Source organism: Pseudomicrostroma glucosiphilum (assembly GCF_003144135.1).
Source record: "Pseudomicrostroma glucosiphilum strain MCA 4718 unplaced genomic scaffold BCV69scaffold_1, whole genome shotgun sequence".
NCBI lineage: Eukaryota > Fungi > Basidiomycota > Exobasidiomycetes > Microstromatales > Microstromataceae > Microstroma > Microstroma glucosiphilum.
Window position 1 is genome coordinate 1,397,300 of NW_020289913.1, and position 24,241 is coordinate 1,421,540.

The window sequence follows — 24,241 nt, forward strand, 5'->3', positions numbered from 1 at the left end:
AGCAACAGCCGCTACCACGACGTCTGCCATACCACTCCCACAACCCACCATGACCACAGACTCGATGCTACTCTCACCCCCACCACTGCCAGCTCAGGCAGCAGTGGATCGCCCAACCCAAAAGCATCTCAGAGGGCTCTACCTCTCCCTGCGAAGAGGCGAGCTGCGAGGATCCACAGACGTAGCATTGGCAACTGCAAAGGCACTAAGGAGGGTCATCAGCGGCGCACGCTTCACCGTGCTCGAGGAGCTCAACAATACCATTCGAATCACTGGAGCTTGGCTGCAGGAGGCAAGACGGGGTGGTGAGTAGACTGCGCTGCCAGTGCACGCCTTTGGCTCCTGAGGCTGACTTTAGACTCCCCCTCACTACTCCAATCCTCGCAGAGCAAGCCATCACCAATGTCACTCTACGCACCCTGCATCTGGTAGCGGAAGAATCTGGCGCCCTCCTAGACCAGTCCGCCCCCCTCTCGCGCTCAGGATCCATGTTGTCATCACCTCCTCCAGCTTCGGGCTACGCAACGCCCGTGCGGCAGAATAGCAGCTTCTTCGGCAGCGGACCCAACACCGCTTCTACCTCCAACGTCGGCGCATATACCTCCTCTTCGCCCCTGGCCTCACCTCCAGCTGTCGGCGCACCGCACAGACCAGGACTCGTTTCCAGACAAGACTCCAACTTCTTTGGCCAAGGGTCCACATTCTCCATTGCCGACCTTGTGACGGCGGGGCAGAATGCCAACAATCCCATTGGACAGAACGCGGGGGGATCGGGTCTAAGCAGTGGACTCAATAGCGGCACCAGTACGCCAGCTTTGGGCAGAGGAATGGGCGCCTTTGGTATGACGGCCAGCGACATCGGCTTTTCTTCCTTTGCTCACCCCTCCCAGCGTTCTGCCACACAGGCAAGGGTGGACGAGGAGGGCTCTGATGAGGGAAGAGAGAATGCGGAAGGAATGGCCGAGGAAGAAGATGAGGAGGAAGCGGTAGAGAGCTCGGACGAGGAAGATGACGAAGATGAAAGCGAAAATGGAGAGGTCAGCCATTCCGGAACGGCCAGAGCACCTGCCGCTCCGCAAAATGCCTTCCACCTCAAGCCACTGCTGATACAGGTGTTGCAGGAGCTGATAGATGAGATTGAGACGACCAGGAGTAACATCGCACGGGATGCACGGGATCACATCCACAGCGGGTGAGTCGAAGAGCGGACAGTAAGAGCTATGAGATTACCATTGGCTGACGTTGCACATTTCCATGGCCTGCCATTAGAGAGATTGTTCTCACACTAGGCTACTCTGCAACAGTGGACGCTTTTCTCAAGCAAGCAGCGAGAGACCGGACATTCACAGTCATTGTGACAGACGCGGGCTCTTCGTGAGTCGAGACATTCCGAGCTGGATTTAGAGATCGCCAGGATCGCTGACGTTCCCAGCGATTGTCCCACCCCCTTCACTCTCGCAGCAAATCAGCCACCCTCCTCTCTCACTCTCTCCCCAAATCCATCCGCATCCTCTCCATCCCTCACTCATCCATCTACACTCTCCTGCCACGCGTGACCAAAGTGGTCCTCTCTGCACACGCCGTCCTAGCCAACGGCGGGCTGCTAGCTCCACCAGGCGCAGCAGCCGCAACCATTGCGGCTAAGACACAGAGCACGCCCGTGCTGGTTCTGGCTGGTCTGCACAAGATCTGTGGTGATTGGAGATGGGTAGGCCTGGCGGGCGGAAGTGGGAGCTCGATTCAGGCTACAGGAGCAGCTCGCGCTGGTGGTGGTGGTGGTGGACAAGCTCCCTTCCCTGCGTTGGGTGCTGCTGCTGCTGCTGGCTCCACAGGGGACAGGAGCAGGTCTAAATCCCTCAGCGGGGCAGGCTGTAGCAGCAGCAGCAGCAGCATCTCTTCTCCCCTCGCAGGGGATCTTCTCACTCAACCTCCGCAAGTCTTCATTCCCCTCTCTGCCTCCAGCTCTGGCTACAGTCACGGCTCAGGGTCCGGTCCAGCAGAGCAAACTCGCGAGGTACTGTTGAATGAGTGGGACTATGTTGAGCCGGCTGGGGTGGATGTACTGATCACCAATACGGGAGAGTTCCCGGGGAGCTACGTCTACCGGCTTATTGGGGAGAACTTCGTAGAGTAAGAGGGGGACTGGAGACAGCCTACGGTCGGTGGTCGTGGCAGATTGAGAGGCATCGAGAAGGAGTTGGAGAGGTTTTGGCTAGACGATACGGGATAACGGGGGATCGAATGACGCAACGCAAATTGTACTGTAATACATCGAGTGCCCTGTCATTTGCCTTGCCTAGATACAGTCATCTCTTCTTCAGAATCCAGTATCCCCCAACTCCCCTTTCACTTGATCACCGCCAACCCAGCGTCACCTCTCCCACTTCTCCATCCTTTGCACCACTTCCAGGAATCAGCCGCACCTCGATTCCCTTCAATAGCTCTTTGCGAACTTCCTTCTCTTTACTCCCCGGTTGAGCCTGCACAAGTGCAATCAGAACCTCTTCTAGACTAAGAGGAGTTTTGCTAGAAGAACCGGAGGAAGTAGTGAGGAGTTTGAGGAGTCGACCTTGCAGACCTTGTGGAGCTGTAGCTGTAGCTGTAGCTGTAGCTGTGGTTGGATTTGTGGTTGTAGTTGTACTTAGGGTTGAGGCTGCCGGTGTTGCTGAACCATCCGAGCCGGAACTGTTTTCCTTCTTTGCCTTCTTTTCCTTCTTTGCCTTCTTCCTCTTCTCACCCTCACCCTCACCCTCGTCTTTCTCCTCGGTAGTAGTAGCAGTAGCATTATCAGCAGTTGCAGCAATAGCAGCAGCAGAAGTAGAAGGTCCTACCTCGACGGCCGCTACTGCACTTTCAATCTTTCGCTTCTTGGTCTTTTCCTTTTCCTTTTTACCCTCTTGACTATCCTTTGACTTTGAAGAAGAAGAAGGATCGAGGGGATTGGATGAACTTGATTGAGGTGATGTGGCTGGTGGAGCTAGGGTTGGAAGTGGCTCCGGTGCTGGCTCTGGAGCTGGTGCTGGTGCTGGTGCTGGTGCTGGTGCCGATGCTGATTCTACCTGCTGCTTCTTCCCACCCTTTGCTCCCTTCCCTTTGGCCCCACCACCACCACCACCCTTTTCCATTCCATATTTTTCCTTTTCACTAACACAACTCGTATGACTCTTCCATTCCTCTGGACTGTAGAAAGTTGTAGAGCAATCAAGACAGTCAAAAGGAGCTCCACAGCGTGAGTGGTAATGAGAGTCGAGTTTGGGTTTTTTGAGAGTATCGTTGCAGGAGTGACAGCTGGTGAGGGGGTGGGGAAGGGAGGGAGAGAGGCGGGGAACTTTTTAGTGGGTAGTACCGAGAGAGGTTGGGGGTAGGAAGGAGGGAGGAGTAACTCACTTGAAGGACACCATCTTCGTCTCGAGCGTGAGATTGGGCTTGAGCTTGCTTGTGATCCCAGCTAGCAATGAAGATCCACCAGTAGCTATTTCCAGCGTAGGTACTGCAGCAGCAAGAAGAGCCACAGGAGGTAGTAGGAGGCACAAGAAAGGCACCGCAAGACCAAGAGCAAGAGCGAGAGCAAGAGCCAAAGGGAATCGTCGAGCAGGTAGCAAGGCAAAGCAAGCAAGACTGACTGACTTGACTCTCCCTCTCTCCCTCTTTCTTCTCACCACACGACACGGAAATGGAAATTGGGCGGGCGGGCGTGCGGCGGACGGCGGAGGGAGGGGCGGCAAAGCGGAAAGAGGTCAAATTTCAGATTCCAAAATGGCCGCGCCGGTCTGGGCTCGACTCCCTCGTCCCTTTGGGCCCTTCGCCGACAGAAACGGACCGGAACATCACTCGCTTGCGTGCCTGCCTGCCTGCCTGCCGTGCTCACGGTCACGGTCACCGTCACCGTCGACGGAAGAAGGTCTTGACAACAGTCACTCTTGACGACAAAAGGGGTAAGGACATTCATTTGACATCTTCATCGACTTTCGACAATTACAACACTTTGGGAGCAAAAAACACTGTGTGTGTGTTTGTGGGTGTGATGGGTAGGACCAAGGTAGCTAAAAATACGACTGAGGACTTTATATGATCGGGATGCGGGGAAGTTCGAGAGGATGGTAGAGAGAATGACAGAACAAGAGACAATGAAGAGTGACTCGGAAAACCTACGTAGAAAGTACAATTTATTCACAATGTTGCTGCGATGCTGGAGACATCGCTCAGATTCAGGCCCCTTGATGTTCAGAGTGCTACTTGAGAGTGTGTGTGTGTGTGTGCGGATGTCGTTAGTGAAGCTCTTGAAAGAGTCTTGCAGTTGAGAGAGAGTGGTGGTGGCGAGGTGGTGTGGAAGTTGCACCCAGGGTCAGATCCGAGAGAGAGCCAGCCAGTCGAAGAACAGAGCAGAAAAGAAGAATGACCACGTAGAAAGTTGGGAGAGACTCGACATCCTCTCTCTCTGGCTTCCTCTACGTCCTCCTCTTCCTCGAAAGAGTCAGACGTGCCTACCTTGAGGTGGTGGTGCAGAGACATGCAACATGGAACAATCGTCGATAGGGCGCGCGCTTACAGCTGCTGGCATTGAACCTAGTCGATGGCGACGATGAATTGCCATGAGATGAGTCGCACACACCACCTCGGTCCACCTCCGCGCCTTAGGCAGCAGAGGCGACCGGAGAGGCAGTATGCTCTTCGGCAGCAGGGGCAACGGCGGCCGCAGCCTTGGCACCCTTGGTAGCGTTCTTCTTCTTCTGCGTCTTCTTGACGGCTTTCTCCTGGACCTTGATGACTTCTTCCCAGACCTTCTCTTCGACGGACTTGATGGTCCTAGTGGTGGTTCGATCCTCGTCTTCGGCCGCCTTCAAGGTAGGCTCGAAGCCTTCGCCGAGGATCCTAGAGAGCTCGTCGCGGTTTCGCTTGAACCAGTAGGCAGGGGGGAGAACCCGAGTGTAAGACTCGGACTCGGCAATCATGGCTCGGTGCCTAGCAGTAGGTGGCTCAGCATCCTCACGGACGTCAACCTCGTGGGTGCCCTGCTGGATGACATTCTCCCTCCAAGCGAAGAGGCGGAGGAGACCAGGCTGAAGGCACTGGACGAGGTTGAAGATGTTCTCGAGGGGCTCAGTGACATCGACCTGGACGTTGGGTACCTTGCCAGGCTCCTCGCTGTCGGCACCGTCGATCTTGATCTTCCAGACATTGGGGTCGCTCATGTCGTAGTGGTACCTGGCCTCTCGCTTCTTGGAGATCCTGGAAGGAGCCTTCTTCTTGTCGTTGGACTCCTCTTCCTTGTCTTCGTCTTCGTTGTCGGCGGCGTTGTTCTTCCGCGCAGTCCGCATGAAGTCGATCATCTTCTTGGGAATGGGAACGTAGAGGTAGCCGTCTGCGAGGAGGAGAGTGGTTGGAGTGGTCAGTAAGGTGATCTGTGTCGAAGGGCAGATGGAGTGCGTCTGCTACTCACCCTCGGTGTAGACACCACTGGGCGCGAGCCTCTTGAGGACGAAGAGCTCAGTCTACGGTGGTTAGGGGTGAGAGGTGTCGATCGGTGTCAGTGATGTCGACGGTGATGTAGTGGTATTGACCAGCCTGTATGCCGGCCCTTGCTAACGCTGTCCAAGGTCCCACATCACCATTTATTGGTCAAGCAACTCACCCTCTGAGTCTGTCCGTGGGACCAGCCACCGACACCTTCAAGTTTCTGTCGCTGGGAGAGTACCCAGGGGATAGCCCTCTCCCATGCGTGTCGAGACCAGGGCTTGCTAACATGTCCGAGCCTGGTCTGTTCAAGGGTGGAGTCGAGTACCTGCTCAGAGGCCTCGAAGAGGATGCCGCCTTGAGGTCCCTGTGAGTAGAGAAGTGCGAGGTGGAGGAGAGGAGCGGAACGGTAGTGGTGCGGTGGGTAGGAGGGAGAGGAAGGGAGAGGCGAGGGAGGCAAGAGAATGAGCGGCGGTCAGCGAGGCTGTAGCTAAAGGTCGGACTGAGCAGCGACTGTGGTAGCGACGACGACAAACTCACTGCTCGGACAGGAGCCTCAACGGCGGCAACCTGGCTGTTCTTGTTCTTCTTTCCCATCTTGTCTTATTGTGTTTGTTTGGGGGGTGGTTGCGGTGAAGCGGTTTAGAAAGTGGTGGGTTAGTTGGTTACCTCAATGAAGAAGTGAGGAAAAAAGAGGGGAGAGGTGAATGGGGCTCGATGGTGCCTGCCTTAAGTAGAGGAGGGGCCCTGGGTTGGGTGAGAGCAACGGGCGAGGAGGGGGACAAGGGATGATGCGACGGGGCGTCTGTGCGTCCTGGCCTCGGCTGCAAAGTGTCCGGCAGCGGGCAGCCAAATTGGGCAGCACTGGTAGGGCCAGTGATGAGCAGCAGTAGCAGCCCAGGCCAAACGGTGAGTGGCCCCTCGCAGCTCTCGACTCTCCCCACCCCCCCGCTCACACGACGTGTCCCCTGTCCGCTTTCAGACGAGTGTGATTGAATGCCGTCGAGGTGTATCTGTCTGTACCCCAGCTTTTGATCGGCGGTGAGATGCCGTGCTGGCGTGCCATGGGCTTGCCCGCCTCTGGTGAAGTGCAGCGGGGTGGCTGTGTGTGAGTGTGAGCGTGAGCGTGTGTGTGGGTGTGCGGGGATGAATAGTGAGTGTGGGGTAAAGCCAAAAGCAAAGAGCAATAGCCGTCGGTGCATGGGCCAAGTGCATTATCCACGCTGCGTCTTGTGACCAGGGCTGCTTGAATTGCGTTCAGACTCCTCAGCCCGCACACGGACCACTCACAGTCCCGCGTCATGCCTCGCCATTCAGGGCAGCCCGACCACTCAGCTCACCGCCGCAAAGGCACAGACCACCAACAACACGGTCAGGAGCGCTCCAGGACTACGACGACGACGGCCGCCCCTCAGCACCATGTCCACTTACACTCTCGGCTTTCCCTTGGCACCCCTTGCCGGAAGCAGTAGGCGCAACTCAACGCGGCAGGCACACCGACCCCTCGCCGCTGAGTACGCTCCCCCCTGCCTCGGGGCTGGGCCTCCGGAGCAGACGGACCCAGTGGACTGTGACGGTCAATGATCTGATGGCACTGACCTTGAGGGTTCCACCCCGCACCCACTTGCCCCGAAATGGCCTGTCTGGGCTGCCTTGTCCTTGTCTTGTCCAGTGTACCAGCCGCGCATGAGGGAGAGCCGTGAACGGAAGTGGGAACACAAAATTTCATCGGAACGGAAGGGAGATTGGCAGTGGAGCGGAGCGGAGTGATCGGTTGCTCGATTGCACTCGTGTTATTCTCAATCGCGATCCTTGAGGCTACCCACTACCGTCTCACTCGCCACTGCATTCCATCGAATTGTACCGCATAGCTGTACCGCTTCTCCACTAGATTCAGGACAGAGAGCACCGATTGCGTCCAAGAGCACCAAAGAATTCCGAGACTCTGCCAACAGCCCCTTGCAAAGCACCCCTCACTGTCGAGTCTTACCTCCGCCTCCACCATGCGCACATCCCGATCGACCAGCTTCAGGATAGCAGGCATGTTCAGAGAACTCCCCTCCGTCCTCCCTCTTCTCCTCCTATGTAGCTTCTTCCTCCTCCTCATCAGCCCCAGCCCCGTCCTCTCCTCCCCCACCACCTCACGGCGCGCAAGCGACCTGGACGGCGGCGAGCACATGGTCACTCTCACAGCAAACGACTTCCAATCCGGCATCAGTACCGATTTGACCTTTGTTGAATTCTACTCTCCTTGGTGTGGACACTGCAAGCGCTTTGCTCCGACGTTCAAGAATGTAGCAGAGATTCAGGAACACTGGGCAGAAGAGGGATTCAGAATCAAGAGGGTCAATTGCGCAAATTCTGGAGGTGAGTAGGGACCGGGAGGGAAGGGGAAGGTAGAGAGAGCATGGATGGCGGAGCTTACTGATAAGTCTTTCTATCGCTTGGTCAAATTCTACAGACGTATGCGAATCGCAAAAAGTTACTGGGTACCCTTCCCTGTTCCTCTACAGGAACGGGCAGATGGTGGAAAAGTACAGTGCGTATCCCTCTCTACACCCTTCGCTCTCTCTCCTCACCTGACCCCGTCATTGCGAGTCACAATATCCACTGACCTTTCCCTCCTTCCTCGTTGCTCATCCTCACCGCGCTGAGTAGAGGGCGATCGCTCCTTTGAGGATCTCATGAGCTTCACTACAGCCCGCGCAAGCGACTATCGTAAGCAAAAAGAGGCGAAAGTCGGCAAGGTCGCTGCTCCCGCGGGCGCTGGTGCTGGCATTGCTGCTGGAGCTGTGTAGGGAGCGCGAGCGGGGAGCAGCTCAGCTCACAGAGTCTGAGAGGGACTTGACTTTATGTTGTATCACAACAGGACTGGGAATGTAACCATTTCTCTTTCTCTCTCTCTCTATGTGCTTACAGGACGCTCGAGAGACGTGTAAAGGTTCGAAGCATCACTTAATTGATCTTGGATTCCCGATTGTCATTGTGTTTCAATACAGGCATAGTATGGTAGATGGACAATGGACTACGTGACGACATGCCAATCCGCAAAAGCAAAGTAGCCCTCTCCCACTCTCCACTCTCCACTTTCCTACTCCTACTCCTCCTCAATCTCCACCCTCCCAATATCCAATCCCTCATAGATGCTCCTCTTGGGCACGCACTTTACCTCTGGAGGGAAAATGGGCTCCAACGCCCTCTTGAGCATCTCCCTTGAGCGCATCGCCTCTACGAGCGTGGGTGCCAGGGGAGGTACGCCCAGTCGATTTAGAGCAAGGGCATTATAGGCTGCGTATGGATCTGGGGGCGGAGCGTCTCCTGATGGGAGATCAGTGGGAAGACCACCAGGAGCGGGAGAGGAGGGATGCTGCCCATTGGTGGTAGTGGGGGTGGCGCCAAGGGGTGTAAGGACGCCAGAGGTGCTGGATGATTCGCCACCGCCACCCCCTACACTGGCCATGAGGGCCGCTGCTGCATTGAGTGCCGAGTTTCCGTCCTTGGCTGAAGAGGGCGTGCCGGAGCGGGTGTTGTGCTCGTTGATCACGGGTACAGCATTCGCCCTCGTGTTCCCACCTGCCCCTGCACCCGTACCCGTGGCAGAACCAGAAGCCTTTGCGGACCCCTTTTTCTTACTGACAAACTTCTTGAGCAGACTCTGTCGCTTGTACCAACCTTGCTCAATGACCTTTTCCACATTTGTCAAACAACTGAGATAGTCCTGGTAGGCGAGCCTGCCCTCGGCCAATTCCTTCAAGCGCGTCTTGCGAGCTGTGTTGATCTTCGTCTGTTTACCCAGGAGGACCTGGACTTTGCGCAGGGTGGCGGAAATCTCGTCGTCTTGACGATTGGACCAGTCGACTTCCTCTTCAGGACCTAGGATGTCTAGGAAGCGAAGCTCGGCCTTGAGACGCTCCTCGTACTGAGCCATGTTCTGAGTGTGGGGTGGTGGGAGGGAGAAGCTGGGGACTTCATTGTGGGATCCCAGCCCATTGACAGCAGGAGGGGCAGCAGCAGAGGCAGAGGCTGATCCATTGACCAGCGGCGCTTGCTGTTGCTGTTGTTGCTGCTCTCCACTGCCATTTGCTTGCTGTTGGCCTTGCGATGAGTGAGCATGGGCAGGCGGAGTGGGAAGAACGAGAGACAAGACCCGCTCCGTCAACGGACCACCCTTGGCTTCCATGGCAGATGTGCCGAATGCGTGTTCATCAGCAAGCTGTCTCGGATCGAAGGGTCCAACTCTAGTAGGCTTGGGCTTGTGGAGGACACCATTGCGGCTCCCGTTGATTGCTGTCATGTCTGGCGCTCCGTACAGAGAGGCGCCAGTGCCTCCATTTGCGTCCTCTTCTTCCCACACTTCCTTGTAATGTCGCCCGATCTCGGGAATCTGAAAGGGCTCTGCATCATCCTCTTGCCTGCCCAGCCAGGCAACATCCTCCTCTGTAAGGGACTTGAACCAGCCATCGACGTAGGCCTGGAAGGCCAGGTAGGTCACCTGTTGCTGGTTCTGACTACGAACGCGGTTCGCGGCAGCAGCGCTGATTGCTGCACCTGGAATCTCCTTGTGCAGGTGGGTCTGGCCGGGCGCTGGACTGGCGGAGGCAGAGGCATTGGCCGTGTACGTCTCTTCCCGATCCCTCTGGCGCTCCCTTTCCTTCCAGTCCATCGCTGTGAAGTCTTCGTCGACGTCATCCGGCCGGGTGGGGTATGCCTTCGGTGGGCGAGAGATCGGAGGTTGGGGTATAAGCGCAGCTGGTTCTTCTGGCAATGTCCAGATGAAGCCAGAGCCATCAGGTCCCCCATTGGCGGCATGACCTCCCGGGCGAAGGCCAGTGGGCTGATGCGCTGAGCCTAGAGCTGTAATTCCACTGGGCGCCTGTTGCGGATTCAGCTTCAATCTGATACCTAATGGACGGCCTGAGCTTCTCTGACCTGCACTCGGACTTCCGTTCGTCTGAGAGGGTCCGGCGGGTGTATTTCTAGAAGGCGACCCGACGGATGGGCTGCGACCATGAATCGCCCTCTTGCGATCTTCTCCGTCTTGCTCATCGTCCGTGTCACGAAGGGCAGACTCTTGCCGGTTACTGCCGGACCTTCTTATCCTCTTGTTCTTGGCATATGTCCTTCCCGGACCACTCGGTGGAGCATCATCGTCAACATCGTCCCCAGCGATAACTTGAGTAGAGCTGCTGGCCTGCACATCATCAAGCAGACTTGCACTCCGATCCCTTTCCCGCTTGATCTTGACGACGCTCGGCCGAGGAATATTCGCGGAAGTAACAGAGGCAGCAGGAGAGGGAGAGGCTACAGGGCTGCCTCCACCCGCTTGGCTAGCAGAGGGCAGCTTCTCGACGCCTTTGCCTTTGCTGCTCGATGCAGAGATTGCAGGCTCTTTGCTCTTGCCCCTAGCAGAGGTACTAATGGACGAGGGAGGTGGAGTAGCAGCAGTCGGGGTAGGAGCCTTGGACCGAGTTGCCGCCGAGCCCGATTGTCTCCGTGTTGCAGTCAGTGGTCTCTGACCTTCAATTGCGCCAGGAGCAGGTGAGCCTTTCCCTTTGCTGGAGTCTGGTAGGAAAGAGCTATCGGTAGACTTGACCAAGATCTGTCCTCTTGCTCTGCTCCCGCTACTACTGCCACTGCCGCCAGCGCTTGCTCCGTACGCCGAGACTCTTGCGCTCTCGCGATCTATCCTTGAGCTCCTCTCTGTGAGCTCAGACTTGTACGTCCGGAGGCTTTTCGCCAGCTCATTGAGGTCCGTGAGAGAAGGGACAGCATCGTTGGAGGAGAGGCTAGAAGCGAGGAGAGAGGAGAGGCTGCCAAGGCTCAAGGGTGAAGCCTGTCTCGAGGGAGGAGCCATGGCTGGACTTCTCGAACAGGGAGCTGGGCGTGAGGCCCCAGACTACACCGGTACCCTGACAGGACCAAGACTGATCTGCCAACTGAGGCCCCAGACTTGTTTCAGTAGAGCTCAAAATAGTGTTGGCATAGGGAGGCGGAAGGGAGAAGATGTAGTGGACTCGCGGCAGTGGGACGAGATGGTCTCGGTGAGCTCAGCGAGCGAGATTGAGCTCCGTAGCCTCAGAGAGCAGGTCAGCCGCTGCGTGTGTCTGATGACGATGAGGTGGAGATGAAGGTGGAGATGACTGTTACTTTGGTGAAGATGAGCGGCTGATGGGCAAAAGCAAGGTGCCCAGTGCTTTGCTTGGTTGCTTCCGTGCGGCAGGGCGTGAGGCGTCAGTGGGGCGGGCAGGCGAGCAAAGGCGGGGCGGATAGGCAGACAGGCATAGCAGCAAAGGCGAAGCGCGCGAGGCGCCGATAAACAGACGGACGGCCTGGAGAAGCACACACGCCATGCAGGCATGCACGTAGCGGGCGAAGAAGGCCACGCAGAACAAGATGGGTGGTATGTTCGAGCATTGCAGGGCAGGACGCGATATATGAAAGTTGTGCATCTATGCTGTTGACTCACGGCCATCTGAACCCAAGTACGACTACGACCTCTCTGCCTTCCTCGAGATCGTTTCAAAATGGCAAAAGACCAGATCGTAGCTCTCAAATTCGTACGCGATCCTATCCCGCCTCGTGTACCCAGGCAACCTCAACGAGTGGAGTAGACTGGCATCATCCACGCCCGTGACAGAAGACTCTTCACCGCGCCGAGAAGAGGTGAAGAGGGTGATGCTCATCTTGCCCGGTTGGAAGATGTCTACCACCTGCTTGATCAAGGCGGGGAGATCGCGTGGGGCAAGACTGCCACTCTTGCCATTCGCTTCTGCCTCGTCGTCATCGTCGACCGGTCCATTGGCTCTCCGTAGAGCCACGTTGGACTCGAAGCTGGCGTAGCTGGAGTCTGCCTCGGGAGTGACGTGAATTGTCCAGTAGCCAGATGTTGTGTGTGAGCTAGCAGGAATGACAGCATTGGCCGAGTAGCCGCAAGGGTCAAAGGCAAAGGCATCCAGCTGTGTATTTGGGAAGAGAGTCGCTAGACCCAGTTTCTCAGACAAGTCCATTGCGAGAAGATGTCCTCGATCCAAAGGCTTGTCCGAGTCGGGCTGCGCCGGCAGCTCCATATCCTCTGGGAATTCAAAGGCAGCGCACGAGGATGGAGACAGATGCGTCATGAGAATCTCCAATGTCTGATCGTTGATCAGATCCACCGATGCCGGCAGTGGCAGCTGTAGGGGCCGCTCGGCAGATTCGATAGCAGGAGAGAAGCGACTGGTGCGTTCCTCATCTCCGGGGCAACACATGAACAGCAGCCAGTGGTCTCCGTTCATCTTGCCCACTGTGTATGCAGAGCCGTCCACGAAGAAGGCCTCGAGAAGCTGCACCTCGAGCATCCAATCCTTGTGAGGGCCCTTTTGCCGCTCAGGGAACATGAAGCTCTTGCGGCTGTAGAAGCATTGCCGAACCATGGCACCCAGGTCCCGGCAGACTGTATCAGGTGACGCCTCAGGCAATCTAAAGCTAGATTGGCCAGTCAAAGAGCACTTGGCGAGTTCGAGCAGCCGTCTGAGACCCAATAGTAGTGTTGTCGTTCCACAAGTCTTCAAAATGATCTTGTGAGGGAAAACAAACATCGAAGATTCGCTGAAGTAGCAGAAAGCAGGGGATACAGCATCATCAAGCATCAGCAGATCTGCTTACGAGGAGCTGCCTGCTCCTTTGCCTGTAGCGACTCACCTCAGTAGATAAGCATCTACGTCCTGACCTTCGATCACGCTCAACACCTTGCACTTGACCAGATCCAGCATCTCCTCCCACAGTGGTCGCGGAACAGCCCTCAATCCCACCCTCTCCGGCGCGCTAACACCTCTCACTACCTCTCCCTTTGCGTCCTGGAGAATCGTAAAGGTACTTCTGAGAGCCTGGCGCGGCAGGAGCTCGGGTGAATCGGCAAACCAGAGTTCGAGGAGCTTCTCTGGCCCCTCAAAAGGACCCTGAGGCTCCACCTCTGTCGCCGTCGTGGCCACCGAAGCCATCAGGCTGGAGGCGGCAGCGCATTTCGAAGTGGAAGAGGAGGCGGAGGAGGAAGAAGGGGGGTCGGAATCACTGTCGGGAAGATGGGAAGGACCGGCTTGGGCTTCCGTTGCGTCTTGCCGGCACACTGCTAGATCAGTTGAGTCGAGACCCTTTGTGAGGAAGGCTCGCTCGCTGGAGCTCGAGACCGGATCTGTTGTCGCAGCCATGAATGGGAGCTGGTTGAGGTGTTCGGACGCAGTCGCTGCGCCAGCTCTAGCTGAGCTTTCTTTGCTCGCGAAGCTGACAAGCAGATAAGACACCGCTTGTCTCGAATTGGAGGGTTGATCAATGTCGATGTATCAACGTCGAGCTCTCGCTGCGAGACCAAGGCGAGGCTACAGAAGATCTATGGACTGCAAAGCTGGCGTAAGCTGCACACTTGCAAGGGGCAGGCTGAATATGATAGGGGCCGTAGTTGCAGCGCACACGAAGCGAGCGAAATACTGATAGGGGAGAAAGATGATGCCGTTGAAATCGACCGGGATGCAGTTAGTAGAGGATATTCAAAGAGGCAAGGATTCGATACGGGTCCAGCTCAAATCTTGCAGGCGTAAAAATTGAAATCGAGCCTCAGATCTTCGCATCGGAGAGAGAATGGCGCATGGCGTGCAGCAAGCCCTGCCTCGCACGCACGCCTCACCTCGCTCGACTCTTCAATCCCACGTAGCCCATGATCGCTCACACAATAGGTCAGTAAGGAATGCAAATGTGACAACGTTAGGGTTTTGTACAATTGGTAGAGCAGCAGTGGGCAATCCAAGCTGGAGACATACAGGCAAGGCATGCAGACAATCACCTCCTCTCTCTTTCTCTCAGAAGAGAGGGGTCTAATCGCCCTCTGTCTTCGTCTTCTTGCTAGCGAGGGAAGGGGCTTCTCCACCTCCCTTTGCTCCCAAGAACTCCTCATCGCCGTTACGTTTCCTCTTCTCTCCACCGCGGTCACGGTCACCACGTCCGCCGCCCCGACCACCTCCACCACGACCTCCCCTGCCGCCCCGTCCACCTCCCCGTCCACCTCGTCCACCCCTGCCTCCGCCACGCCCGCCCCTGCCTCCATCACGTCCGTTGCCAGTTGGCAACTCCCGCCTGTCGAGCATGACCTTGGCGCGGAAGTTGGCTCGGTCGACGTAGAATTGTCGGGCTCGGTCCTCTGTGAATGCGGGAATGGAGCAACAACGGTAAAGGTCAGTCAATGATCGCCTTTCCGCACAGTCTCTGCTCCCCTTCAGATCACTTACCTTCGACTCGCGACCACGTGAGAGGCTTGTCGCCAATCTTCAGGTCCTTAGCTACGATCTTCTCAAAGTCCTCGTCGCTCAGCGACGATTTGAATCCAGCAGCGCCAGAAGTAGCTCCAGCGGGGAACTCGACAAATGACGTAGGGGCAACCTGCAGCAGGCTCTCCTTGAGCTCCCGCCAGTTGCCGTTCTCTCCAGCGCCCTCAAAGGCAATGACACTGCGCTCCGGAAACTCGACAGTAGCTGGATCGACGGTCTCGTCCTCTCGTGTGACGAGCATCTTGTCATTGAACTCGAAGTTGAGCGGGTCGCTGCGCTTGGGCTTAGCAGACTTCTTCTCTCCGGGGGCCGACTTGGCAGCAGCGTTCTGAGCTCGTACCTCATCGGATGACGGAAGACCTTGCTCTTCCCTGGCAAGCTCAGTGAAAGCGTTGAACTTTCCGGGCCTGGACAGAGGGGCCTTGCCAGAGGGAGCCCTCTTCGCTTGAGCCTGGGGATCAATGCCCTTCTCCTTCATCTTCATCTGGCAGTACTCGTCTTTGCTCATGACCAAGAGCTGCGCCTCGCCGAACTTGATGCCTTCATCTGTCTTGCCCTTGCTGAGGAATTTGGTAGCTTCGTCCATCGATGCAAACTCGACAAAGACGCTTCCCTTGAACTTCTTCGGCCGGGCAAGCTCCTCTCGCCTCATCCTTACGACGTTGATCTGACCGAATTGAGCAAAGAACTTCTCGAGCTCCTGCTGCAGCGTCTCGGTCTCCTCTGGGAAGCCCTTTGCGTAGATGCTCCTCTCGTAGGAATCGGTCTGCCTCTGAATAGGACTCTTGCGGCGGATCTTCTTGGCTTCTTCATCGAGCTCGAGGAACTCAGACGCCTTCATGACCTTTGCAATGCCCTCCTCTCCCAGAGCGTCTCGCATAGGCCTCATCCTCTTGAAGGAAGCCAATGTAGCGAGGGGAACCCAGCCATCATTCTGGCGGGTGAGCGTCCAGAGGAACTTGTCGAAGGGAAGGTTTACATCACTGAAGTAGAACTCGACTGTGGGTAACAGGCCAGAGGGTAGATGTTAGCATACACGCAGCCGGCTGGAAACCACCGGATCCTCCTCCACTCACTCTGTCGGAACGTCTCCTTCTCAGCCTCCTCGACCGATAAGGGAGCGGTCGTTGTGGCTGGAGCTGCGCTCTCTTCGGCCTTGACAATCGGTTTGACGTCTTGAGTGGCAGCGTCGGACATGATGTAGGCTGATGGTAGTGAAGATGGTGAGGAGGGAGGATGGTGAGGGCAAGGCCAAGATGCCTCCGCGAAGTGTTCCTTCCGTCGTGGCTCCTGGCCGAGAAGAAAGTTGCTGCCAAATTTCTCTGCGCGCGTCGGGCTCGGGCCACTCCGCCTCTTTCCGTCGAGGGCAGGAAGGTCCGTACCAACCAGAGCAGCAAGGCAGAGCGAGCCAGGCAAAGGGGAAGCACCAGACTGTCTCCTCACCGCTAGGTAGTACCCACATCCTCATTGGCATCGTCAACAGGCAATCTCGCTTACCTCTGCTTACATGTTTTGCTGGAGATCATAGAACCTCCTCGGCGACAAGTTCGACTCCGGGACCAGGCTCGACTCTGCGGGCTATGGGCCTCCGCCCTTGGCTGCGCCAATACCCATCAGGCTGCTTCAATTACGGCGCATCCTTCACTACAGATGGCACAAGGGTCTTGTCTAGATCGCTTTGCTTTGCCAGTGGCTCCTATGACGTCCAGAGGGAGCACAGAGGCAACAGAGCAGAGGTCACACGACTCGCCATTGAGCGGCCCCGACGTCAGCTGCATTTCTCTACCTCCTCATCTAGTCCCAATTACTTTCACAACTCCAGGCCGGACTTCCTTCCCAGTACATCGCCTCAGAAGGGCGAGCAGGAAATCAATGCCATCTCCGCATACGCAAAGGCATCGACATCACTCTACAAGTCGCGTTACCTGCCAGATGAAGACTATACCTTACCCGACCTCCCTTCTCTGCCTCCAGACCATCCCGTGTCGCCTCTGACTGCATCGCTGCTGCTTGGGGACGTCGACAAGGCGTGGGAGACCTTTCACGCGCTCAAAGTCGACTGGAAGCAGTCGCTTCCTGCGGAGGATGCTCTGGCTATCAGAGAGAGGCTATGGTGGTCTGTGGCAAGCAGCCCTGCAGGCGAGCCATCTTCTCAGCTCGAGAGACTCGACCGGCTCTTGGCACTGTTTTCCTACAGCTCATTCGACCTCATTGTAGCGCAGAGGCGCTACAAAGGCGTCCAGCTGAGCTTGCATAAGCAACGTCTGCTCTATCTGCTGGTCGTTAGTCTCGAACAAGCCTTCCGAAAGTTGCATCGCCCAGGCCGCCATGCACGAGGCCTCGTCCAGCTGCCGTCCGTACCATCTCGACTGTATCAAGGCCTCGAAATGGTGCTTGATTCCATGCGTTCAACCATAGAGCTGGTGGACATGACCATATTGGAGCGGCTGTTGTATCAGCTGGCCGTGCATGGCCGCCCCAAGACCGCCTTGAGAGTGTATCAAGACCAGATGACCGCATCAGATGCTTTGGCGGGGCAACGGTCCCATAGCCTGCGCGGCCTCAATGCGAAGAACACAGAGGCTTTGCTTGACTCGCTCGCCCTCTCTCCAAAGCGGCGGATCGAGGCCGTGCTCTCTTCTGAAGAGCAAGCTCATCAAATCCACCCTAATGAGGCAGTCACATTGTCCTTGCAGCTCCTCAACTATGCGATGGATGACGGCATAGCGGTTGGGAAGCGACCCCTGAGCGCCTGGATGATTCATGCCCCCCGAAAGTTGCTCTTGTCTTTGCTACCTGCAGATGTTGTTGGATCAGCAAGGGCTTTGCGACAGCCTTGGGCTCTGCTCTCTGCTCAAGGCGAGAAGAAGGATGACGAGCCTGAGCATGACGTTCCAAGCCTCAGGGAAGACGCAAAGCATCTCTTGTGCGACGTCATTGCCTTTGATCTTGCTCAGCGTGGCGATGTCCGGCCAGCTCTGGCGCTGTATCAGCTTGATCAAGCGTCAGGAAGAGTGGACGCCGCAATACGGTCCGCAGTCATGCAAGGCCTCTCTGCCAACGTCAGCAAGCTCTACCACAGCAGTCCTCGAGAAGCCAAGCAGCAAGCCGCGCAATTGACAGAAGATGCCGTCAACACTCTCTTGGACATCTACCATGAGCCAGCAAGCGGACCTTCTACCAGCAAGCAGACGCTCAACGACACTTTTGCCGTGGCCGAAGCCTTGCGCTTGGCCATTGAGGCCGCAAGACGTCTCGGCTCACTAGAGAAGGCCAGGGCGCAATGGCTACACAAGCTGAGAAGACTCAGTAGCTCACTGTTGGCTCGAGACCCTGATCTGGATTCTATCCACCCATCCACACACTCCACCTTGCTCAAGCTACACGTGGCTTTCGAGGACTACATGTTCACCAAGGACCTGTGGATCAAGGTTACGCGGCGGGCTCTATCAGACTTCCGGTCTGTCCAGCAGGTGCAAGCGGGTATCCCGCGCAGAGCTACCCCTCTCTCATATGGCGAATTCTCCTGGCTGTTGACCGAATCTCTGAACAGAGGGTCAGAACTGGATCTGCTCTTTGCAGTTCAGATGTACCTCGAATGGCAGACAATGCAGCCAGAGGGTGAAGTACAGACGCTGAAGCCACAGCAGGCTACACTGCTGATCCGCAGGCTAGCTCAAGGTGGCATGACCCATATCATCAAGCGGGTGGTGCTAGACATGAGACAGCAGGGTGCACAGGTCACTGCTTCCGTAGCCCGAGCATTCGTCGAGGCGTTTCGTTACCCAGACGCTATGTCTGCAGAGCAGAGCATCAGTCTTGTTGAAGAGCTGACTCGTCTCTACAGCTCTCACGAGGAGGCCTTGCGAGAAGCTAGAAAGGCAGAAGACGACGACATTCCAAATCAACGCTTCTTCATTCCGCTAGAAGTATTTGGCAACATACTGATGCAGACGACGTCTCAGTGGCTAGAGGACTGGGATCATGTCTGGTATACGCGCATGCTCGATGTCTTCGATCAATTCACTCGCTCTTTGGGGCAACAGCTCGCCTACCGGGCTTCTCGGCCACTCGGCCAGCCGGTGCAAGGCGTCCGCATGACGGAAGAGGCAGTGCGACAAGCTTTCAATGGCGCTATGCGTGCGCGTGCCGAGTGGCCAATTCTACGCCTCTACACTGCCGATCAAGAAGACGAGCTCGCTTGCCTCCTTGGCTCAGATGTGCCCCTCGAAGAAAGCGCTATCAACGCAGACTTGGTAGTCGAATCGCCGCAAAGAGGTTCAGGTGCAATGGGACGTTCCCTGCAGACGACGCCCAGCACGCGGGGCGAAGCGCGGCGGGGTGCTATCCTTGATCTGGTCAGTACTCTAGAGGGAGACCTTAGCGTAGCGGGCGACTCAGAAACATGGAGTCTCAAAGTTTTCGCCTGGCTCCTACCGGGTGATCCGGCTGGGCAAAAAGATCGACTGGCAGAGGCGCTCAAGGTGTACGAGGAGAGCCTCGATGCCGAATTTGACTACAACCCTCAGGCTGTGCTGAAGCCGTGGGCTCGTCTGCCCTCTCCCACTGGGAATGACGCAGCTGCAGAGCAAAGAGCCGACTCGGCATCTGAGCCGGTAGGCTCAGGCTCGACATCCTCGAGGCCAGTCGCGCCCAGTGCAGGAGCGATCATGAAGCGGGTCCGTATCCGCTCCCGTACAGTCGCCAGGCTCATCCTCACTCTAGCCAAACAAGGGGAGCACGCCTCTTCCGCCTGGGTCTACCACACAGCAATGGTGCGCTCGCACGAGGAGAGCGAGAGCAATCTACAGGAGGATAAAGTCGCAGCAGCAGCAGCTCTTCAGGGTCCTCCTCACCCCTCCTCCTCTACTGCTTCATCTTCAGCAGGCTCAATGCTCAAACCGAAACCCCTCCGTGCCGCATCCCTCAATCGCGCCCGCCCAGTAGCTCTTTCTCGCGCTCCGCGCTCACGTAAAGTCGCCACGCACTCCCTTCGATATGCACGCGTGGCCGCACTGATCCTACAAGGACGTGAGCGGGAGAGTCAGCAACTCTGGAGAGAGCTTTGGTTTGAGAGGGGCAGGATTGTTGCAGCGGGAGATGTGTTTCAGGCTGAGAGAGGCAGACGGGACAGGCGCATAGAAGAGGGTGAGGATAAGAGGGAAGGTGAGGAGGTTGGAATGGAGGACGTCTGGTGGTGGATCAGGGAGCAGGTCACTGGACAGGGTCGCGGTGATGCCAGAATGTAGGGTGGGAGAGTCCATCGAGTCCACTGGACTTGTTTTTGAATTGTACACGTAGCGAAAGCAAAAGACAGCTGGTATGATTTGAAACGATCTCAATCTCAGATACGACCCTTCTTCTTGACGGGACCACGCTTCTGCGTCCCCTTGAATCCGCGAAACCCGCCATCCGAATCGCTGTCCACCTGTTCAGGCTCAGAAAAGTCCATCGCCCTCCGCTTCGTCGCTCCGTTCCCGCCCTGACGAGGCAGCTGAGCCTCCTCGTCTGATGAGCCCTGCAGCTGCAGGTGATTTTGAGGAGCACGTCCTCGCCCTCCTGCTTTGGCTCTGACACCAGAAGCGTAGTCACGAGATCCAGAGCCGCCGCCGCCGCCGCCACCGAGGGAATCGTCAAAGTCTGCGTCCTCGACTCGTCTGGCGATACGCAGGTCGGGCAGAGCAGACTCGTCCTCGTCCTCCTCATCATCATCGGGGACTGCTGCATGATTTGGTCGCCTCCGCTGCGGGGCAGATGTAGAAGCAGCGGCTCTCTTGACTTTCGCTGCAGCAGGCTGGGTAGCTGACCGTTTACTAGTCTCCGGCCTTGCCGTTGACCTCTGCCGCTCGACTCCATAGTCGTCTTCATCGTCGTCCGAGTCTCTCAAGGCATCCAGGATATTCGCAGGACCTTTCCTCGCTGGGTGAACCGTAGAGCCAATCATCTTCGTCGTGGGCATATCATCTCTTGGATCTTCAGCGACCTGTAGACCGAACTTGACCTTTTCGAGGTACTCGTCGCCCATGCCATAGTCCTGCTGCTCCGTCAAGTCCATGATCATAGGCTTGCGCTGGCCGCGTTCCTTCGATTTGAACTTTTTGAAGTTGGGGACACCGCGCCACTCACTTCTGCTCTCTGAATTCGCAGGATTCGAGGGCCGCTTGTAGACGAGGGGGACATAGTCCACCTGTACGTAATTGCCCACCGGCATGTCAAAGTCATCCAGCTCCGTCGCCTTCCAAGCATTGTACGCTTCGTCTTCTACGTAAGTATGAGGATTAGGCGTCGGGCCCTTCCCTTTTGTAGTAGCAGGCTTGGTGAGTTTGAGGTTGTTGAACTCTTTGTCGAATTCATCGAGGGCTCTCTTGCCCTTCTTGTGCGTCGCCAAGGCTTGCAAGAAGTGAGGTTCGTCATCTGGAGCTTCATTGAGGCCTTTGCCTCGAGGACCATCGCCGCCTCGTATGACGCCGCCTTGAGCTTGCTGCTGTTGCTTTTCCTTCTTTCGCCTGCTAAGAGCGGCAGCACTTTGACTCTCCTCCTCTTCGTCCTGTTCTGGCTCTGGTTCCTGTCCTCTTTGCGAGCGTTGAATGGTCGTTGCTCCCGCGGCTTGCCGCTTCCTAGGGAGCTGAGTCTCTGCTTCGGCCATAGCCACGTCTTCGTGACTTCCCCGCCTCTTCCGCGAGCCCTCGGCAGGTCGAGCGGTCAGTGGGGTCGCAGCGACATCGTCACCTCGCCGAGGGTCTGATGAAACACCACCGTTGACCGGAATACCGTTAGCACAATGCGAAGCCTGATGATCTTCTTCCTCAAGCAGTGCACGGAAGGGCTTGCTCTTGCGGAAGCTTTCGTCGCTGACACTGCTGCCTTGAGTCGCGTCAGGACCCTCGAGGTCGTAAGATGCTCTGAAGATAGAAGACATTCTACCTGCCCGACTATCCTTTGTCCTCCGACGCAGAGCAGCAGTGGAGATGCTGCTACTCGGGTGCTCCTCTGCCGATCTGGTGGACTCCTTGGAGGGACCTGCAGCGACCACCGGCTCTTGGGTATCCATCGGAGCACTACCCATCTCATTGTTATTACTACCACCAATGAGAGCGTCGAAAGGATTACTTCGACCGGTGGGAGGCTTCCGCTTTAGAGGTCGTCTTGGTTCTGCAAAGTCTCCCCCCCTCTTGCTGCCCTGCGGCTCCGGGTCTTGAGTGTATGCGCTTGCAAAAGAAGCAGTCGGTGCTGGAGGACTGTGTTCAGGTCTGGCCTCGGTAGGTGTCGGTGCTGGGGGTTCGGAGCCCGCAGTAGCTCCCGTCGGTATTGGCATCGACGGCTCAGGTATGGATGAGGATGCTTCGGTCTGCTCTCGAGCGACGGTAGGACTAAGCTGAGGCTGTGGAGCTCCTTGATCCACGTCCCCCTGCGGCGGTGTTGCTATCCCAGCCGGGAGCGAAGCTGTGACATTGAGGCGGTCTCTAGAATCACACTTGATGAGGCTAAGCGTCAAAGCTGTGATGCCCTCATCAGGCATCTTGATCTCCATGCTCCTTGTGGCCAAGACGAGATTCTTGTACCAGGGCTCATCTCCTGAATACTGCACTCCATCGACCACGACGACCACAAGGCCACCATCAGGGGCATTCTGAACATGATGAGTCCGGGAGAAGAACGACAGTGCTGAGGTCTTGTAGGGTAGGAGCGTCCTTTGAGCCTCGCTCTCACTCGATAGGTTGGCAATGTCCGAACTGAGGAACTCGGCCTGTCCACCACCTGCTCGTATGTAGTCATTGGCAACCTTGCATCGCTGTGAGGGAATGAAAGTGGAGAGGTCAGAACCTGAGGCATCGTGCTGTTCTGAGCTTTCTGACTCACGCTGTCGAGCTCGTCTCCAGTATGGATGATAAGGGCAGTTGTGCCTGCAAAGAGCTGAGCTCGCGCTGGATTGCGCTGCAGTGTCTGCTTTCCTTCCTCCGCAGACAGCTCGGGACTGATATACTGAGGGAAGTAGTCGGCAGGGCTAGGAAGCTCGAACGACGTCTCCAAGGAGGGCCGATCCGTAGCGGAGCCTGTAAGCGAGCCAAGCCGTAGTACCTCGTCAAGGTAGTCAATGGTAACGATGTGAGCGAGTGAAGCTACGGCACGCAGCACAGTCGGGGTCATCTTGACCTGCCCGACGCAGAGATGAGAAGCGCCCTTGACCCAGAGCTTGACATCACGGGTGAGGTGGATACCTGGATAGTGGTCACAGAGATCAGCGCGAATGTCGGAGAGCAAGGCAAGGAGCCCTCGACTACCTACCTAGCTGAGCACAGCCGGCTATCCTGGACGCAACAACGTCTTTGTCTGTCTTGAAGCCAGCTAGGAACTCTCCTCCGTACCATTTGACACTGCAAGAGAGGCAAGCATACCCTCAGCATCATCTTTGATTGTATCGCACGGGTATTGCTCCCTCGGCCTGGACTCACTTGATGGTAATATTATTCGTGACCAAGACATCGTCTCCCTCGCTCAAGTGGCACGTCGCTCCCGGCGCCACTTCCTCGATGGTCCTGTCCTCATCAACCACGCCTTCAGTCCCTTCTGCTACTTCTAGATTGCTGCCTCGTCCAGCTCTGAGGACATGCAGAGCCTTCTTCTCATGCTCGTTACGCAATGTCAGAGTAGGCCGCTTGCTGTAGTCCCCTGTCACATCGTCTTCTGTGAAAGGACCGACCTCAAAGACGGTCGTGAGCTGCGAGACGGTCTTGGAGGCAAGGACGAGATCGGCTGGCTCCTTTCGGCCGACTTTGTACGTCTTGTATGGCTTCAGTAGCTTCCGTCGGGCAGCTGTGAGGGCCAAGTCAAGGACAGTAAGACTGGATACATCAGACAAGAGTCGTTAAGCTCAAAACGCCCTGAAATCGGATCTGCTCACCACCGCCGTCGAATTGGCCCTCTACGACCCACATCCGGTCTCGATGCCGGCGTGAGGGATGTCACTGCTGAAAAGGACTGTTGCGGCCTAAAGATGAAGTGGTGGTGCTGCTGTAGCCATGAATGATGGTGGGTGGCTGCCTTGCCGAGCGAGGCCTGAATCCTGGGCTGCTTCCTTTCCGTCGATGGGTCGCGTCTCTCCACCTCTCTTTCCGTCGAGGGACTGACTGACTGACTGACTGACTGACTGACTGGGGGACGCGGGGGCAAAAAAAGCTTTGGCTCATCTTGAGGCCTCTTCGCGCTTTCAGAGAGTCGATCTCGCCAGCTGCCTGCCTTTACCCCTCAACAACTGCAGTTGGACCCGTCCAGCGCAGTGTGCAGTTGCCTGCCTGCTGCGTCGTTGCGAAATCCACGGAGGTGGGCAACATCTAGAGTAGAATCAACTGGCCGATTTAGGGCCTGTTCGAGCGACGCGTGAGCGAGGCGGAAGCAGGGCCTGATCCAACTCTGTTGAGGGAAGCGGTAACTACAAGGCGCGCGCAGAGGATGAGACATCGCAGAATTGCACCCGTTACAGGTGACCGCGC

General features: G+C 56.7%; 9 protein-coding genes across 9 annotated transcripts; 3 read left to right on the forward strand and 6 right to left on the reverse strand.

Annotated features, from left to right (window-relative positions):
* The first annotated feature begins 14 nt into the window (after positions 1-14).
* Positions 15-2,244, forward strand: BCV69DRAFT_18243 (nagb/rpia/CoA transferase-like protein). Its single transcript, XM_025489575.1, has 4 exons — positions 15-305; positions 388-1,192; positions 1,270-1,374; positions 1,462-2,244. The coding sequence occupies exons 1-4, from the start codon at positions 50-52 to the stop codon at positions 2,132-2,134; spliced, it is 1,839 nt and encodes a 612-aa protein (XP_025351204.1). The 5' UTR covers positions 15-49; the 3' UTR covers positions 2,135-2,244.
* BCV69DRAFT_309896 (hypothetical protein) lies at positions 2,023-3,700 on the reverse strand. The gene is made up of 2 exons (XM_025494751.1): positions 3,388-3,700; positions 2,023-3,288 (listed from the first exon to the last, which is right to left on the reverse strand). The coding sequence occupies exons 1-2, from the start codon at positions 3,399-3,401 to the stop codon at positions 2,355-2,357; spliced, it is 948 nt and encodes a 315-aa protein (XP_025351205.1). The 5' UTR covers positions 3,402-3,700; the 3' UTR covers positions 2,023-2,354.
* A 934-nt stretch (positions 3,701-4,634) lies between these two features.
* On the reverse strand, positions 4,635-6,051 carry BCV69DRAFT_275399 (hypothetical protein; the record flags this gene model as incomplete). Its single annotated transcript, XM_025491074.1, has 4 exons — positions 4,635-5,362; positions 5,441-5,492; positions 5,633-5,821; positions 5,995-6,051. 4 exons carry the CDS (start codon positions 6,049-6,051, stop codon positions 4,635-4,637), a joined length of 1,026 nt encoding a protein of 341 aa, XP_025351206.1.
* Positions 6,052-7,085: 1,034 nt separating this feature from the next.
* BCV69DRAFT_309898 (thioredoxin-like protein) lies at positions 7,086-8,252 on the forward strand (the record flags this gene model as incomplete). Its single annotated transcript, XM_025494752.1, has 3 exons — positions 7,086-7,821; positions 7,916-7,993; positions 8,113-8,252. The coding sequence occupies exons 1-3, from the start codon at positions 7,458-7,460 to the stop codon at positions 8,250-8,252; spliced, it is 582 nt and encodes a 193-aa protein (XP_025351207.1). The 5' UTR covers positions 7,086-7,457.
* Positions 8,253-8,389: 137 nt separating this feature from the next.
* On the reverse strand, positions 8,390-11,675 carry BCV69DRAFT_279952 (hypothetical protein). Its single transcript, XM_025491430.1, has one exon. The coding sequence runs from the start codon at positions 11,306-11,308 to the stop codon at positions 8,552-8,554; it is 2,757 nt and encodes a 918-aa protein (XP_025351208.1). The 5' UTR covers positions 11,309-11,675; the 3' UTR covers positions 8,390-8,551.
* Positions 11,676-11,942: 267 nt separating this feature from the next.
* BCV69DRAFT_243233 (S-adenosylmethionine decarboxylase) lies at positions 11,943-13,433 on the reverse strand (the record flags this gene model as incomplete). Its single annotated transcript, XM_025490056.1, has 2 exons — positions 11,943-13,041; positions 13,135-13,433. The coding sequence occupies 2 exons, from the start codon at positions 13,431-13,433 to the stop codon at positions 11,943-11,945; spliced, it is 1,398 nt and encodes a 465-aa protein (XP_025351209.1).
* Positions 13,434-14,166: 733 nt separating this feature from the next.
* On the reverse strand, positions 14,167-16,009 carry BCV69DRAFT_254931 (hypothetical protein). Its single transcript, XM_025490570.1, has 4 exons — positions 15,827-16,009; positions 14,712-15,749; positions 14,534-14,623; positions 14,167-14,425 (listed from the first exon to the last, which is right to left on the reverse strand). The coding sequence occupies exons 1-4, from the start codon at positions 15,945-15,947 to the stop codon at positions 14,301-14,303; spliced, it is 1,374 nt and encodes a 457-aa protein (XP_025351210.1). The 5' UTR covers positions 15,948-16,009; the 3' UTR covers positions 14,167-14,300.
* On the forward strand, positions 15,867-20,106 carry BCV69DRAFT_279954 (hypothetical protein). The gene has a single exon (XM_025491431.1). It carries the CDS (start codon positions 15,971-15,973, stop codon positions 19,997-19,999), a length of 4,029 nt encoding a protein of 1,342 aa, XP_025351211.1. The 5' UTR covers positions 15,867-15,970; the 3' UTR covers positions 20,000-20,106.
* Positions 19,917-24,125, reverse strand: BCV69DRAFT_279955 (hypothetical protein). The gene is made up of 5 exons (XM_025491432.1): positions 23,653-24,125; positions 23,204-23,564; positions 23,037-23,125; positions 22,611-22,969; positions 19,917-22,542 (listed from the first exon to the last, which is right to left on the reverse strand). The coding sequence occupies exons 1-5, from the start codon at positions 23,684-23,686 to the stop codon at positions 20,095-20,097; spliced, it is 3,291 nt and encodes a 1,096-aa protein (XP_025351212.1). The 5' UTR covers positions 23,687-24,125; the 3' UTR covers positions 19,917-20,094.
* Between the last annotated feature and the right edge of the window lie 116 nt (positions 24,126-24,241).